At 45.9% G+C, this 12,103-nt stretch overlaps 2 protein-coding genes across 12 annotated transcripts in view; one reads left to right on the forward strand and one right to left on the reverse strand.

Annotated features, from left to right (window-relative positions):
- The window catches only part of Kat6b (lysine acetyltransferase 6B), a 179,322-nt gene extending 172,911 nt beyond the window's left edge, over positions 1 to 6,411 (forward strand). For 8 of the 9 annotated variants that reach the window (XM_031362738.1, XM_031362743.1, XM_031362742.1 and 5 more), the window contains exon 17: positions 2,385 to 6,411. In XM_031362738.1, the coding sequence (XP_031218598.1) occupies positions 2,385 to 4,918 (2,534 nt within the window). In that variant the 3' untranslated portion in view covers positions 4,919 to 6,411. The remainder of the gene's footprint in view (positions 1 to 2,384) is intronic. The other variant, XM_031362739.1, reaches the window with a different exon arrangement.
- A 4,615-nt stretch (positions 6,412 to 11,026) lies between these two features.
- The window catches only part of Dupd1 (dual specificity phosphatase and pro isomerase domain containing 1), a 36,546-nt gene continuing 35,469 nt past the window's right edge, over positions 11,027 to 12,103 (reverse strand). For all 3 annotated transcript variants that reach the window (XM_031362754.1, XM_031362756.1, XM_031362753.1), the window contains exon 4: positions 11,027 to 11,527. In XM_031362754.1, coding sequence (XP_031218614.1) covers positions 11,298 to 11,527 — 230 coding nt within the window. In that variant the 3' untranslated portion in view covers positions 11,027 to 11,297. The remainder of the gene's footprint in view (positions 11,528 to 12,103) is intronic.

Genomic DNA, 12,103 nt, shown 5'->3' on the forward strand with positions numbered 1-12,103 from the left:
CCTCTCTCTCTGTGTCTCTCTCTGTCTCTGTCTCTCTCTTTCTCTCTCTCTCCACTTTTACTTAGAATTCAAACTGTTTGAGCTAGCCTTGTGCCTAGTGAGCCCCCAAGACCTGTCAGCCTTCCTCTGCTACCTCAGTACTAAAAGAGAGGTTCCAGGCATAAGGCATCCCACCTGGCCCTTATGTGGGTATGAGGAATCTGAACTCTGGCCTTCAGGGTTGTGTGGCAAGTTCTTACACTGAGCCATCTCCCCTGCCTCTTGTGTACATGTGAGGCACAGGGAGAGCTCGCTTTCCAGATGTGGAAGTTGAGCCTTATTTCCCCTTGTAGGTGTTGGCTCAGAAGCCTGCAGATGAGCTGTCGCTACCTCTCACCCCAGCTTTGTTCTCTTTACCTTTTATGGTCACACGCCACCATATTTTTCACAATCCTCTTCTTTCTTAAAGGAGATTATCAGAAAACTCGTCTTCTCATCTAGGATGTATTCCTATAGAAGCTATATGGCCAGTAGCTCATAGACTAAAGCATGGGGAAAGAGAGGCACTTGCTACCAAGCCTGACAGCCTGATTTTGATCCCCAAAATTCACATGGTAGCAGGAGGAAACCAATTTCTTGGTGGCACATGCCTTTAATCCCAACATTCAGACAGGAAGCAGAGGCAGGCAGATCTCTGAGTTCAAGGCCAGCCTGGTCTACTGCTAGTTCTAGGACAGCCACAGCTACACAAAGAAACTTTGTCACCAAAAGGGATGGGGGGTACTAGACACATTGACATGGTTGATCCCTGCCATTGTGAATGAAAGGAAATGGTATGAGTATCCTTGGGAACATGGCAGAGGCCTGGAGCTTGGCACTTGAGCAGACTCCTCCTCTAACATACATGTTCTCAGCTAGTGGTGAGTGTGCTGCCTGTAGAGAAGTTTGTGTTCAATCACTTTATATGTAAATGAGCTTACCTTGCTGGACTCCATTCATTCTGGCATCACCTTTGTGACTTTGTTTTTACTATTCTCTAAAATATTATTATTCTCTAAAATACTGTTTGTTTGTTTGTAGACAGAAGCTGTCCTAGAACTCACTGTGTAGACCAGGCACCACCACCCAGTGAGAATAGTGTTTTAATAGAAAATGTCTTAAGGCCTAGGTGTTTTATGTCTACATACTTATTCATGAATATGTTTGCTGTATTCTTTTTTTTTCTCTCTCTCTCAGAATAGATGAGCCATTGAAACAAACATTCTTATTTCTGTGTACATATACGTACAGAAGAATAGGTTTTGGAATTGCAAGAAAATGTTCAATTATATCTGGTTTCTGATTGTCATTCTAAATCAGGCCTTGTATTTGAATAGCAAACTGATCCCTGATATACCATGAGCAGAATCCCTGATTTAAAACAACAACAGGGGCTGGAGAGATGGCTCAGTGGTTAAGAGCACAGACTGCTCTTCCAGAGGTCCTGAGTTCATGTCCTGGCAACCACATGGTGGCTCACACCCATCTGTAATGGGATCTGATACCCTCTTCTGGTGTGTCTGAAGACAGCTACAGTATACTCACATACATCAAATAAATAAGTATTTAAAAACAACAACAAAAACCCTTGTGTTTTAAATATTCAGTAATCTTATGGTAATTGTATTTTAGCTTGTGTTGTTGATGGATTGATTACAACTGTGTTGTTCTGTGTAGTCACTCAGTCAGTTCAGAGGCACACAGTAAGTAATGTCTGGGCTGGAAAGGTGCCTTGGTGGTAAGAGCAGTGGCTGCTCTTCCAGAGGAACCAAGCTCCATCCCCAGTACCCACATAGTGGTACATAGCCATCTATAACTCCAGTTTCAGGGGATCTGATACCCTCTTCTGGCCTCCTCTAGTACCAGGCATGTGTATGGTGCATAGACGTGCATACATGCACACAAAACACCCACATACATAAAATAAAATAAACAATAAATAAGAACAAAGTAATGTTAGCTGGGGTCGTCAAAATCTAGCAAATATCCACAAAGAGAAGGTCCTTTCCTCAGGAAAGGAGCAAATTCACCCTTTGTTAGCCCTTTGAGTGCAGTGATGGTTGGACATAACCTAACATTAATCCTGTCCTGCAACATTTTCAGATTTGTTGATGTTGAAATTGGTTGTTGTACTTTCTTAGTATTGTGGAGTGCCCAGTTTTTACATCTTAGAATGTCATTGACTTCCTAGGCCTAAGTTACTCAGGTTGGCTTATCCCACAATATTCCTGGTTACCTTTCTCATCAATTCTTAAAGTGCTAAAGTAAAAGCTGTGCTTGCTAATATATTTAGAGGAGTGTGTTAAGTTGTCTCTGGTTTTCCTTCCTAAAATGTGTGCTTTCTGTTTTTTTGTCTCCTCATTAAGAAGATGTAGATGACAATGCAGAACACTTGAAAGAAGGCAGCAAAGACAATCCTGAGCCTCTAAAGTGCAGACAAGTGTGGCCAAAAGGGGCGAAGCGAGGGCTCTCCAAGTGGAAGCAAAGCAGGGAGAGGAAGGCGGGGTTTAAGCTGAATCTGTACACCCCACCAGAGACACCCATGGAGCCAGAGGACCAAGAGACGATCGAAGAGCAGAAAGAGGTTTCAGAGGACAAGGGCAGCCCTGTGGGGACAGAACGGGAGGTGACAGAGACTGTGGAAGCCCTGCTGCCTCAGGATGGGAACAGAAGGGAAGAGACAGGACTACCTGTGAGTTCACATAAATCACCAGGTGAAAGAGTAGATGAGGAGGACCTCATCAAAGGTGAGGAGGAGGAAGAAGAGGAGGAAGAGCAGGAAGAACAGGAAGAGGAAGAAGAAGAAGGAACTACACAAAAAGACCAGGATAGTGCTAAAAGTGAAGGAAAAATGGAACCAGAGATCTCCATGGAAAAGGAAGACCCTGTGCATTTGGATGACCACGAAGAGGACGAGGACGAGGAGGAAGAGCCATCTCACAACGAGGACCATGATGCAGATGATGAAGATGATGGCCACATGGAGGCTGCCAACATGGAGAGGGGTGACCTCCCAAAAGAAGCCTTCAAAGATGCACTAGAGGGCCAGGAGGCTTTTTTAGACCTTAGCATTCAGCCAAGTCACTCTAACCCTGAGGTCTTGATGAACTGCAGTGTTGATCTTGCAGTGTCATGTAACAGTGAGCCAAAGGAGCTTGCTGGGGACACTGGAACTGCACCTGAGTCTGATGTAGAACTCCCAGAAGAACAGACACAGAAGCAGGACCAAAAGGACAGCGATAGTGCCGATGCTGAGCTCAAAGAGGGAGGCACAGCCACTGTGGAAATCGACTCGGAGACCGCCCAGGCTGTTCAGTCTTTGACCCAAGAAAACAGGGAGCAGGATGACACCTTTCAAGATTGTGCTGAGACTCAAGAGGCCTGTAGAAGCCTGCAGAACTACACACACACAGACCAAAGTCCTCAAATTGCCACCACGCTGGACGAGTGCCAACAGTCAGACCACAGTAGCCCAGTGTCATCTGTCCATTCCCATCCTGGCCAATCAGTTCGTTCTGTCAATAGCCCCAGTGTCCCTGCCCTAGAGAATAGCTATGCCCAAATCAGCCCCGATCAGACTGCCATCACAGTGCCACCTCTGCAGAACATGGAGACCAGTCCAATGATGGATGTCCCATCAGTGTCAGACCACTCACAGCAGGTCGTTGACAGCGGGTTCAGTGACCTGGGCAGCATTGAGAGCACAACAGAGAACTATGAGAACCCAAGCAGCTATGACTCAACCATGGGAGGCAGCATCTGTGGAAATGGCTCTTCCCAGAACAGCTGCTCCTACAGCAGTCTCACCTCTAGCAATCTGACACAGAGCAGCTGTGCTGTCACCCAGCAGATGTCCAACATCAGCGGGAGCTGCAGCATGCTGCAGCAGACCAACATCAGCTCCCCTCCAACCTGCAGCGTCAAGTCTCCCCAAGGCTGTGTGGTGGAGAGGCCTCCCAGTAGCAGCCAGCAGCTAGCTCAATGCAGCATGGCCACCAATTTCACCCCACCCATGCAGCTGGCTGACATCCCCGAGACCAGCAATGCCAACATTGGCTTATATGAGCGAATGGGTCAAAGTGATTTTGGGGCTGGGCACTACCCACAGCCATCTGCCACCTTCAGCCTTGCCAAACTGCAGCAGTTAACTAATACACTTATTGATCATTCATTGCCTTACAGCCATTCCGCTGCTGTGACCTCCTATGCAAACAGTGCCTCTTTGTCCACACCATTAAGTAACACAGGGCTTGTTCAGCTTTCACAGTCTCCACACTCCGTCCCTGGAGGACCCCAAGCACAAGCTACCATGACCCCACCCCCTAACCTGACTCCTCCTCCCATGAATCTGCCACCACCTCTCCTGCAGCGGAACATGGCTGCATCAAATATTGGCATCTCCCACAGCCAAAGACTGCAAACTCAGATTGCCAGCAAGGGCCACGTCTCCATGAGAACCAAGTCGGCATCTCTGTCACCAGCTGCTGCCACCCATCAGTCACAAATCTATGGGCGTTCCCAGACTGTAGCCATGCAGGGTCCCGCACGGACTTTAACAATGCAAAGAGGCATGAACATGAGTGTGAACTTGATGCCAGCACCAGCCTACAATGTCAACTCTGTGAACATGAACATGAACACTCTGAATGCCATGAATGGATATAGCATGTCCCAGCCAATGATGAACAGTGGCTACCACAGCAACCATGGCTACATGAATCAGACACCCCAGTACCCTATGCAGATGCAGATGGGCATGATGGGAACCCAGCCATACGCCCAGCAGCCGATGCAGACTCCACCCCACAGTAACATGATGTACACGGCCCCTGGACACCATGGCTACATGAACACAGGCATGTCCAAACAGTCTCTCAATGGGTCCTACATGAGAAGGTAGACAGCCTGGCAGCCCACCGAGCCCACTGGGCCGCACTATTGGATTGATCTGCACAAATACCTTTGAAGAGTACGATTTCAAAACCAGCATTGGTGTGAATGCAAAAACATTTGTTGGCACCATTTATTTTAAAAAAAAAAAAAAAAAGCTGTATGCAGCAGAAAGCCTTATACAAGTTGTTTTTCTTTTTTCCTTTTTTCTTTTTTGGTACCTTTATTTCTGTTACTTTTATATAAAATTCTCTGCAAAGGAAGGCCTCTCTTAGGACTCCAGTCGGCAGCGGCCACACATCGTGCCTGCTTCCATTAAACAGTGTGGATACAAGCCCCTCCCCAAATCACCTGTTTTAATATTGAACCTCCAGCTTTTTTCCTTCCTTGTCTACTCCATGTAAATGCCTTTAGCATTTCAATTACTGTATATTTTGTTTAAGGTGACCCTTCAGCATGCCGCTAATGTCTTTGTTAGTGACAGTGCATTTTGTAGTACTGTACAAGTGTTGTGCTAACGGTAAGCCATTTCTTAAGTTTTTTGCCTTGATTAGGGCGCCCTAATTTGAGGGTTTAAAAAAAAAAAACTCTATTTTTGTTAATTATAAAGCTGTAAAGAGCTATCAGAGCTGTCCCCGTCTGGTTAGTGAAGGGGTTTATTGCTAAATGTTTGGTGTAAAGTTGAGAAGGCCCTTTTCCATTTTGGTGGCAGGCTCCTTTGGGGAGAGGCAGCTTTCTGTTTTATAAATGCACACTTCTGTTTATTGAATGAAGCATATCTCAGTGTTTATCTGTCAGGTTTTGAAGCATTTCATATATGTCCAAATACTTGGCAGGATTTAAAAAAAAATAGTGAATTTGGTGTAAAGTTGCTATTTTATGGAAATGCCTCTAACTTTACATTTTCATTCCATCTGTAGATTTTTCTATCTTTATAAAATATTGGAGTTATTTTTTAAGGAAAAATAGAAAAGTAGCTTGTGAATAGCTCAAACTAAGCTTACAAATCGCATGTAAAAAAGCAGAAAAGTTCTTTGTGTCTGTTTATATTGCTTCTTTTTGTAGCCTTTGTACCTGTACAGGTGACAGTAAGGGCCAAGCAGGAGAGGCGCCACCTTGTATAAAATAGGAGCCAGCAGCACTCTTGTATTTACCTGTTCTCTTTTTAGTCAGTTACTTCAAAAAAAAAGAAAAAGAAAGAAAAAACAAAAAACAAAAAAGCTGTACATTTTAACATAAAATAAATTATGATGAGCCATTTTTAGCCTCTTGTGTCCTGTCATATTATGATTGATGGAGAATAACCAGCTGAGCTGTATCATGTGTCACATCTCAGAACACATACACGTTTGGGGGAATAAATTATTTAGTGTAAATTGAAGTTACGAGATTTTTCTCTGACTTGTTTTGACTTTGGGGGAGGGGTTGGCAATAAATATGAGTACTATCTAATAAACCATCACATATACCAAATACCTATTTAATAAATTAATTTATAATGGATTTTAATGCTTTTCATGAAAGTTTACTTTATGCTGGTGCATACCTTCTGTATGCCAATCATTGTCTTTAAAATAAAGTGAGTTTGGTTTTTTTTCTTTTTGACTTTGATCTTCATTTTGCCCATGGCCCCCACACAGTTGCTCCCTTTGTGCCACACGTAGACACCCCCAAAGGCCTGGTACCACACTAGCAAGCTGCTTTCTTTTTTTTTAAAGACTACTGTTACAAGCACCTGATTCATGGTAGTATGTCTCAAGATTCATGTCTTTTAAAAGTGCGAAAGTTTTACTCTGTCGTGAATGATTGTTTTCTTTAGTGTTTACAATAACACACACACACACACACCATGAATGTTTATACACATTCCATGGCATTCAGAGAAAGTTTTGACTGAGTTAAAATATTTGCTTACTTGAGCAACAAGTTTAGAAGTGAATTCTTGGCTTGGTACCTGTATGTGTTTGGCCCACTAGGTTTGTAAGGTGTCTAAACACAGGCACTCACAACTCTGCAGACCGTAGACACAAACTGTAGCTTGGCCTCAAGCAGGCAGGGTAGTGCATACACACCAGCACAGAAGACCACCCCAGTGTTCTCATCATTGCTTGCTTGCTGTGTGTGTATGGTGGGGTTAGCATCCACATTTTACCTTTGTGCCTTCCGCTCCCAACAAGCCAGTGGAATAATATCTGAAGTGGATGAGGGAGGCTTCGAAGAAGGCAAAGGGGAGAGCAGAATGTAATTTTTGGAGAAGGAAAATGGGCTGTCCGGCTTCTGAGCAGCAGTGTGTGGTTTGTCTGAACCAATTGCTAGAGCAGGTTGGGAATGGCTGAGGGTCCCAGAGCTGCACATCTGGCCGGAAGCTGTTACAACAGCTAGGAACCCCACAGAAACTCCCTCCTCCACCAAGGCCCTCCTTGAAACTTTCTATGTGCTAATTTAGTATCTTCTGTTAATAGTCTTTGGGGGTCCAGGCACTCCATCTCCCTTTGACAGTAGCCTGATTGTTAATCATACCTTTGGCTTGTGGGAAGTCTAGACCCATTTCCCCCAACCCCCCACCCCCTGACTCCCTTGCTTGTTCTGTAGTCCAAATAGCTTATGGATCAAGTGCTAGTTGCTGCTCCACACCTGTCAGATCAGCACAGTGGTTCCTTGTGACATGGGGAGCTGGCTATAGACCACCAGGGCCTCACTGGGAGATGGCTTAGGTCCGTCATGACTGGACACAACTGCTGTTAGACTGGAAGCTGCTCATAGCCCTCATCTTTAAAGCCAACAGCATATTTTCTCCTTTGTATGAGTGATCATCTGATGCCAACTGCACTTGAATAGCTCACATGGTGCCTGCCCAGGTATGCAGGCCCTTGCTTGCTACCATACTGTTAGAAATAGCGACTCAGACTGCTTTTGTCAACACTCCGCCCCCATAAACTACACCCACTGCCCAGGAGTGGAAGGAACACAACAAAGTTAATTGCGCCAACTCACCCAGCTACAAATTGTGCTCTGCAATCTCCCTAGATGACCAAATCAGCTCTCCTAAACACTAGTCTGAAAAGGCCCTAACTTGTCACCTCTCTGATTTGAAGGCTCAGCTAAAGAATCTGTGATGCCATGAAATCTGTACTGCTCTGTGAATGCAGGGTCCCTTGTTGGAGGACTTGAACCCAGGAGCAAGCTTCTGCCGTTGCTTTTGGGGTGGCGTTCCTTGCATCTTCCTCCTCTGCCCAGGCCTATTCTGCAACCCCTGAGCCAAGCTGCTGCTTTTCTTCCTCTTATATCTCATCCAGTGTGGTGACTTTAAGCTCTACCCACTGGGACACACCCAGAATTTTATTTCCCTCCAGGAATGAGCATTCCTTCCGCCTCAAGATTCCAAGTCATTTCTAGAATCTTCTGCCCCCTTGGGCTGTGTGCACCAAGGACAAGCTCCCCTTTTGTCTTCAGATTTTCCTCCCCCCCCCCCTTTTTTTTTTTTTTTTTTTGGTTTTTGGTTTTTCTGAGACAGGGTTTCTCTGTATAGCCCTGGCTGTCCTGGAGCTCACTCTAGACCAGGCTGGCCTTGAACTCAGAAATCCGCCTGCCTCTGCCTCCCAAGTGCTGGGATTAAAGGCGTGCGCCACCACGCCCAGCTCAGATTCCCCCTTTCTTACTGAGGAAAAGGGCTATGGATTTTTTTTTTTAAGGTTTTGTTTTCATATTAAATATTGCCTACACTGTATGTGTGTATCCCTGGTACCCATGGAAGCCAGAAGAGACTTTGGATCTCCTGGAACTGGAGTTGCAGGCAGTTGTGAGCCACCATGTGTGTGCTGGGAATCAAACCTGGGTGCTCTTAACCACTGAGCTAACTCTCCAGCATAGGTCATAAATTCAAAACCAGCCTGGGCTACATAGACAGTTGAGATGCTTTCTCAGATCCTCCTTGCAATAAAGGTTTCTCTGTGAGAAATGAGCTGTTTGGGGTTTGTTTTTTTGTTTTTTGTTTTTTCTATCAAAGGTGGCTAACCCCCCCAAGAGCCAATATTCCCTAGGTCACCCCCACCTTGTAAAACTTATTCAAATCTTTTCATCTCCCCTACCCTATAAAACTTTGAAGTAAAGGCCTTGGCTCTTGACAGTTTCCTCTTCATTTCCTTCTCAGATGCTTTCCAAATTAGCCAGTCTAGAGTAGACTGAGATTGAACCTCTGCCAGTGGGGAAGCCAAGCTCCCCCTTGCATTAAGGATAAAAGACAGAAGCCATCTTGGTCCTCTCTGCTGTTTACCAGCCCTATTTGTTTTGCAGTAAGAAGTGGCCTTCCCCGATTAACTTTGAATTTATTTCAGGGCACAAGAGGAAGCAGATTCTTTCCCAACACCCAGCACTAGCTTGTCTAAGGCGGCCTCTGCATTTTATTACCATCTGCATTTTGTAATTTGCTTAATCCAGTTTTAGAATATACTATAAATCTCAATAATGCTTTTTAACCAAAGTGAAAACTTTGCTTATGAAGTCTTTAAACACTATCTAAAATTTCTGTTCCTTCATTCTCTTACCTCTAAGTCCCAGGAGTCACCAGGAAGAGACCAAACACCCAACACTAGGCTCTCTGCTTCAAAAGGACTCCATTCCAGGGAGGGGTGGGGTGTGGTATGAGGTACGGGGACAGTGGCTCAAGAAAATCCTAAATGGGACTATATGTGTTCTAGCCTACATGTGTGTTCACTTAATACGAGTATGTCATGAAAATAGAACTGCTGGCTTGTCTGGATACTGAATGAGTGAGACTAACAGAACTGAGGTCAAAAGGGGCCAGCAGGATGCTCTGATGAAAAGCCTAAGAAGGAACAACTTTGATCCTGGGTTCCTCCCCCCCGAAGCCCTTGGTTCACAGGACACCAAGTCTGAGTCATCAGGGAGTCCATCTACAGGCCTTCTACCACTACATTGTTCTGTCCTTCAGAACCATGAGAGCCCTGCTTTGTCCAGCCAAGCATCTGGCTAACTTAGCACTGTCTCCATCCACAGCAGTGCCTGACAAGACCAGATGACTCCGTGTGTTGGTGGTACAACTTTGCCTCTTGCCTTTGCAACGTTGTGGCAATGTTTTGGGTTTTTTTTTAACTTATTATGAAACCAATATTGTAAAGGTTGAGACCCTGGTAATCTCCCTTACCCATGTTAAGATAAGGATCCAGCCTCCTCCTGGACTGAGGCAACACCCAGAGCATCCTCAGAATTCCTGGAAACCAGCCTCACCACAGGGTCCCGAGCTACAAGTGGCACAAAAGTAAAAGAGCTTCGCTAGGTGTCACAGTGACCTGGATGACTTTACCCAGCTATCCTGGGGCTCCAGCACCCTCCAACAAGAACATCTCTTGGATTCTGTAGTTCGCACTGGAGACATGAGCCCTTCCCATCATTCCCCAGCAGGCTTTAAACTTCTTCTGCTTTCTCATGGTGCTCCACTGCTGATCTCCTCTCTCAGCAGCCCCTGAGGTTCCATCTTCTCAGGGCTCCTGGTTCTGGAAGCCCGCATGCGGGATGGTGCTGCTGCTGCTTTCTCAAGAGTGACCAGCTCACACCCCAGCTCATCTGGCTACTTTGCCCTCCCCCTCCCGTTCCATGCAAACCACACGTCTGCAAACACTTGCGGATGTAAGTGGAAACAAACCTCCCTGCAATCAAAGGAAAAGGAGTGTTCTGGTCCCCTCAAAATAAGTGTCCTGCCTCTCCTTTTCATCCAAATTGTGAGGTCACTCTCCTTTGTCCAAATTTATCCACAACTCATTTGGGTGATGGCAGCTCTGGCTATGATGCAAGGAAAGGCTATTTCTGTTGGGGTTGGGGGACCAGGACACCACACCCACCCCTGCCAGGCGCATGCGTACATGTACACTGACCATCCCTGAAAAAGAAACTCAATTCTGCTTAGGCTTCCTCCTGTAACACGGCTTACCAGGCAATTTTCTGTGGTTAATTAAAAAAAAAAAAAAAAATCAAGCTCTATTTTTTATCTTTTTATAATAACTTGATTTTTTTTCCTTTCAGAGCCAAACATTTTAATCACAACACAGTACCCACACATTAAAACAAAACAAAAAACCCAGCCCAAACAAACAAAGGAAACTTTTATTTATTTATTTATTTATTTTTTGCTTCCAACTTAAAGGACAGGAGATTGTGGAGAGCAGTACCTTTTCCTTACCCAGTTTCTCCACCATGAGGCAAAGAACTAGACTTGGACTTGAGGAGACAGCGGGCATCTTCCCTGCTGCGCCCAGCCTTTGGTTTCACTGATTCAGCTCCACGACCAACAGAACCTCGGTGCAGACAGTGCACATGCGCTTCAGCCTTCCGCTCTGGGTGCCCGGGTCTCTGATCCTCCCTGAGGCTGCTCCCTACAGCCCCAGCTCACTGTCCCCTGGCCCGGCCTGTCGCCGCTGCTTCACCAGCTGCTTGTCCAGCTCTCGGAGCTGCTTCAGGAAGCCCCGGTTGGGCAGGACACAGCGGTTCTTAGCCACTTGGTGAATGGCGTCCACCAAAGTCATGTTCTTGTGGATCATCAGGTAGGCCAGGACCAGAGTTGCTGACCGGCTTCGGCCCATGGCACAGTGAACCAGGATCTTACCTGCAGGTGGAGGGGACAGGAAAGCCAGTGCTGAACGGCATGGGGTTCCTCAACCTACATTTATTCTGTCGCCCACAGTTTGGCTTGGACCACAGTTCCTCATCAGCAAAATGGGGACACAGTCACTAGGCTCTTTCACAGGGGTGTTGGGAAGGCAGTTTCTGTACACTGCACTTGTTTGCTGATGAGCACGTGATAGGATTGGTAAAAGGTAGATGTTACAACTCTTGCTTGGTAAGAGAAGGCACCAAAGGGTCTGTGAGATGGTCCAATCCCATGCCTCAGAGAATGGCCACCTAGAAGCGTTTGTCTGTCTGTTTTAATGTTTATTCAGTCATGTTTAGCAGGGTTCGAATGTCAAAGCATACCCCAAGAGACTGACTGGGTGACACCCCACCACCACCACAGGGTTCCTTGACTCTCAAGAGCAACAGGTGCCCCCAACCCTTTAGTTCCTCTTCCAGAGAAGAATCTGCCTAGAAGAGTCTCCCCTTTCTGTACTTCATGCTTGCCTCCTCCCCTCCCCTCCCTCTCTCCCCACTCCCTTCCTTTTGCTTCTACTGTGGATAGAAACCA

Source organism: Mastomys coucha, unplaced genomic scaffold, assembly GCF_008632895.1.
Source record: "Mastomys coucha isolate ucsf_1 unplaced genomic scaffold, UCSF_Mcou_1 pScaffold9, whole genome shotgun sequence".
Taxonomy (NCBI): Eukaryota; Metazoa; Chordata; class Mammalia; order Rodentia; family Muridae; genus Mastomys; species Mastomys coucha.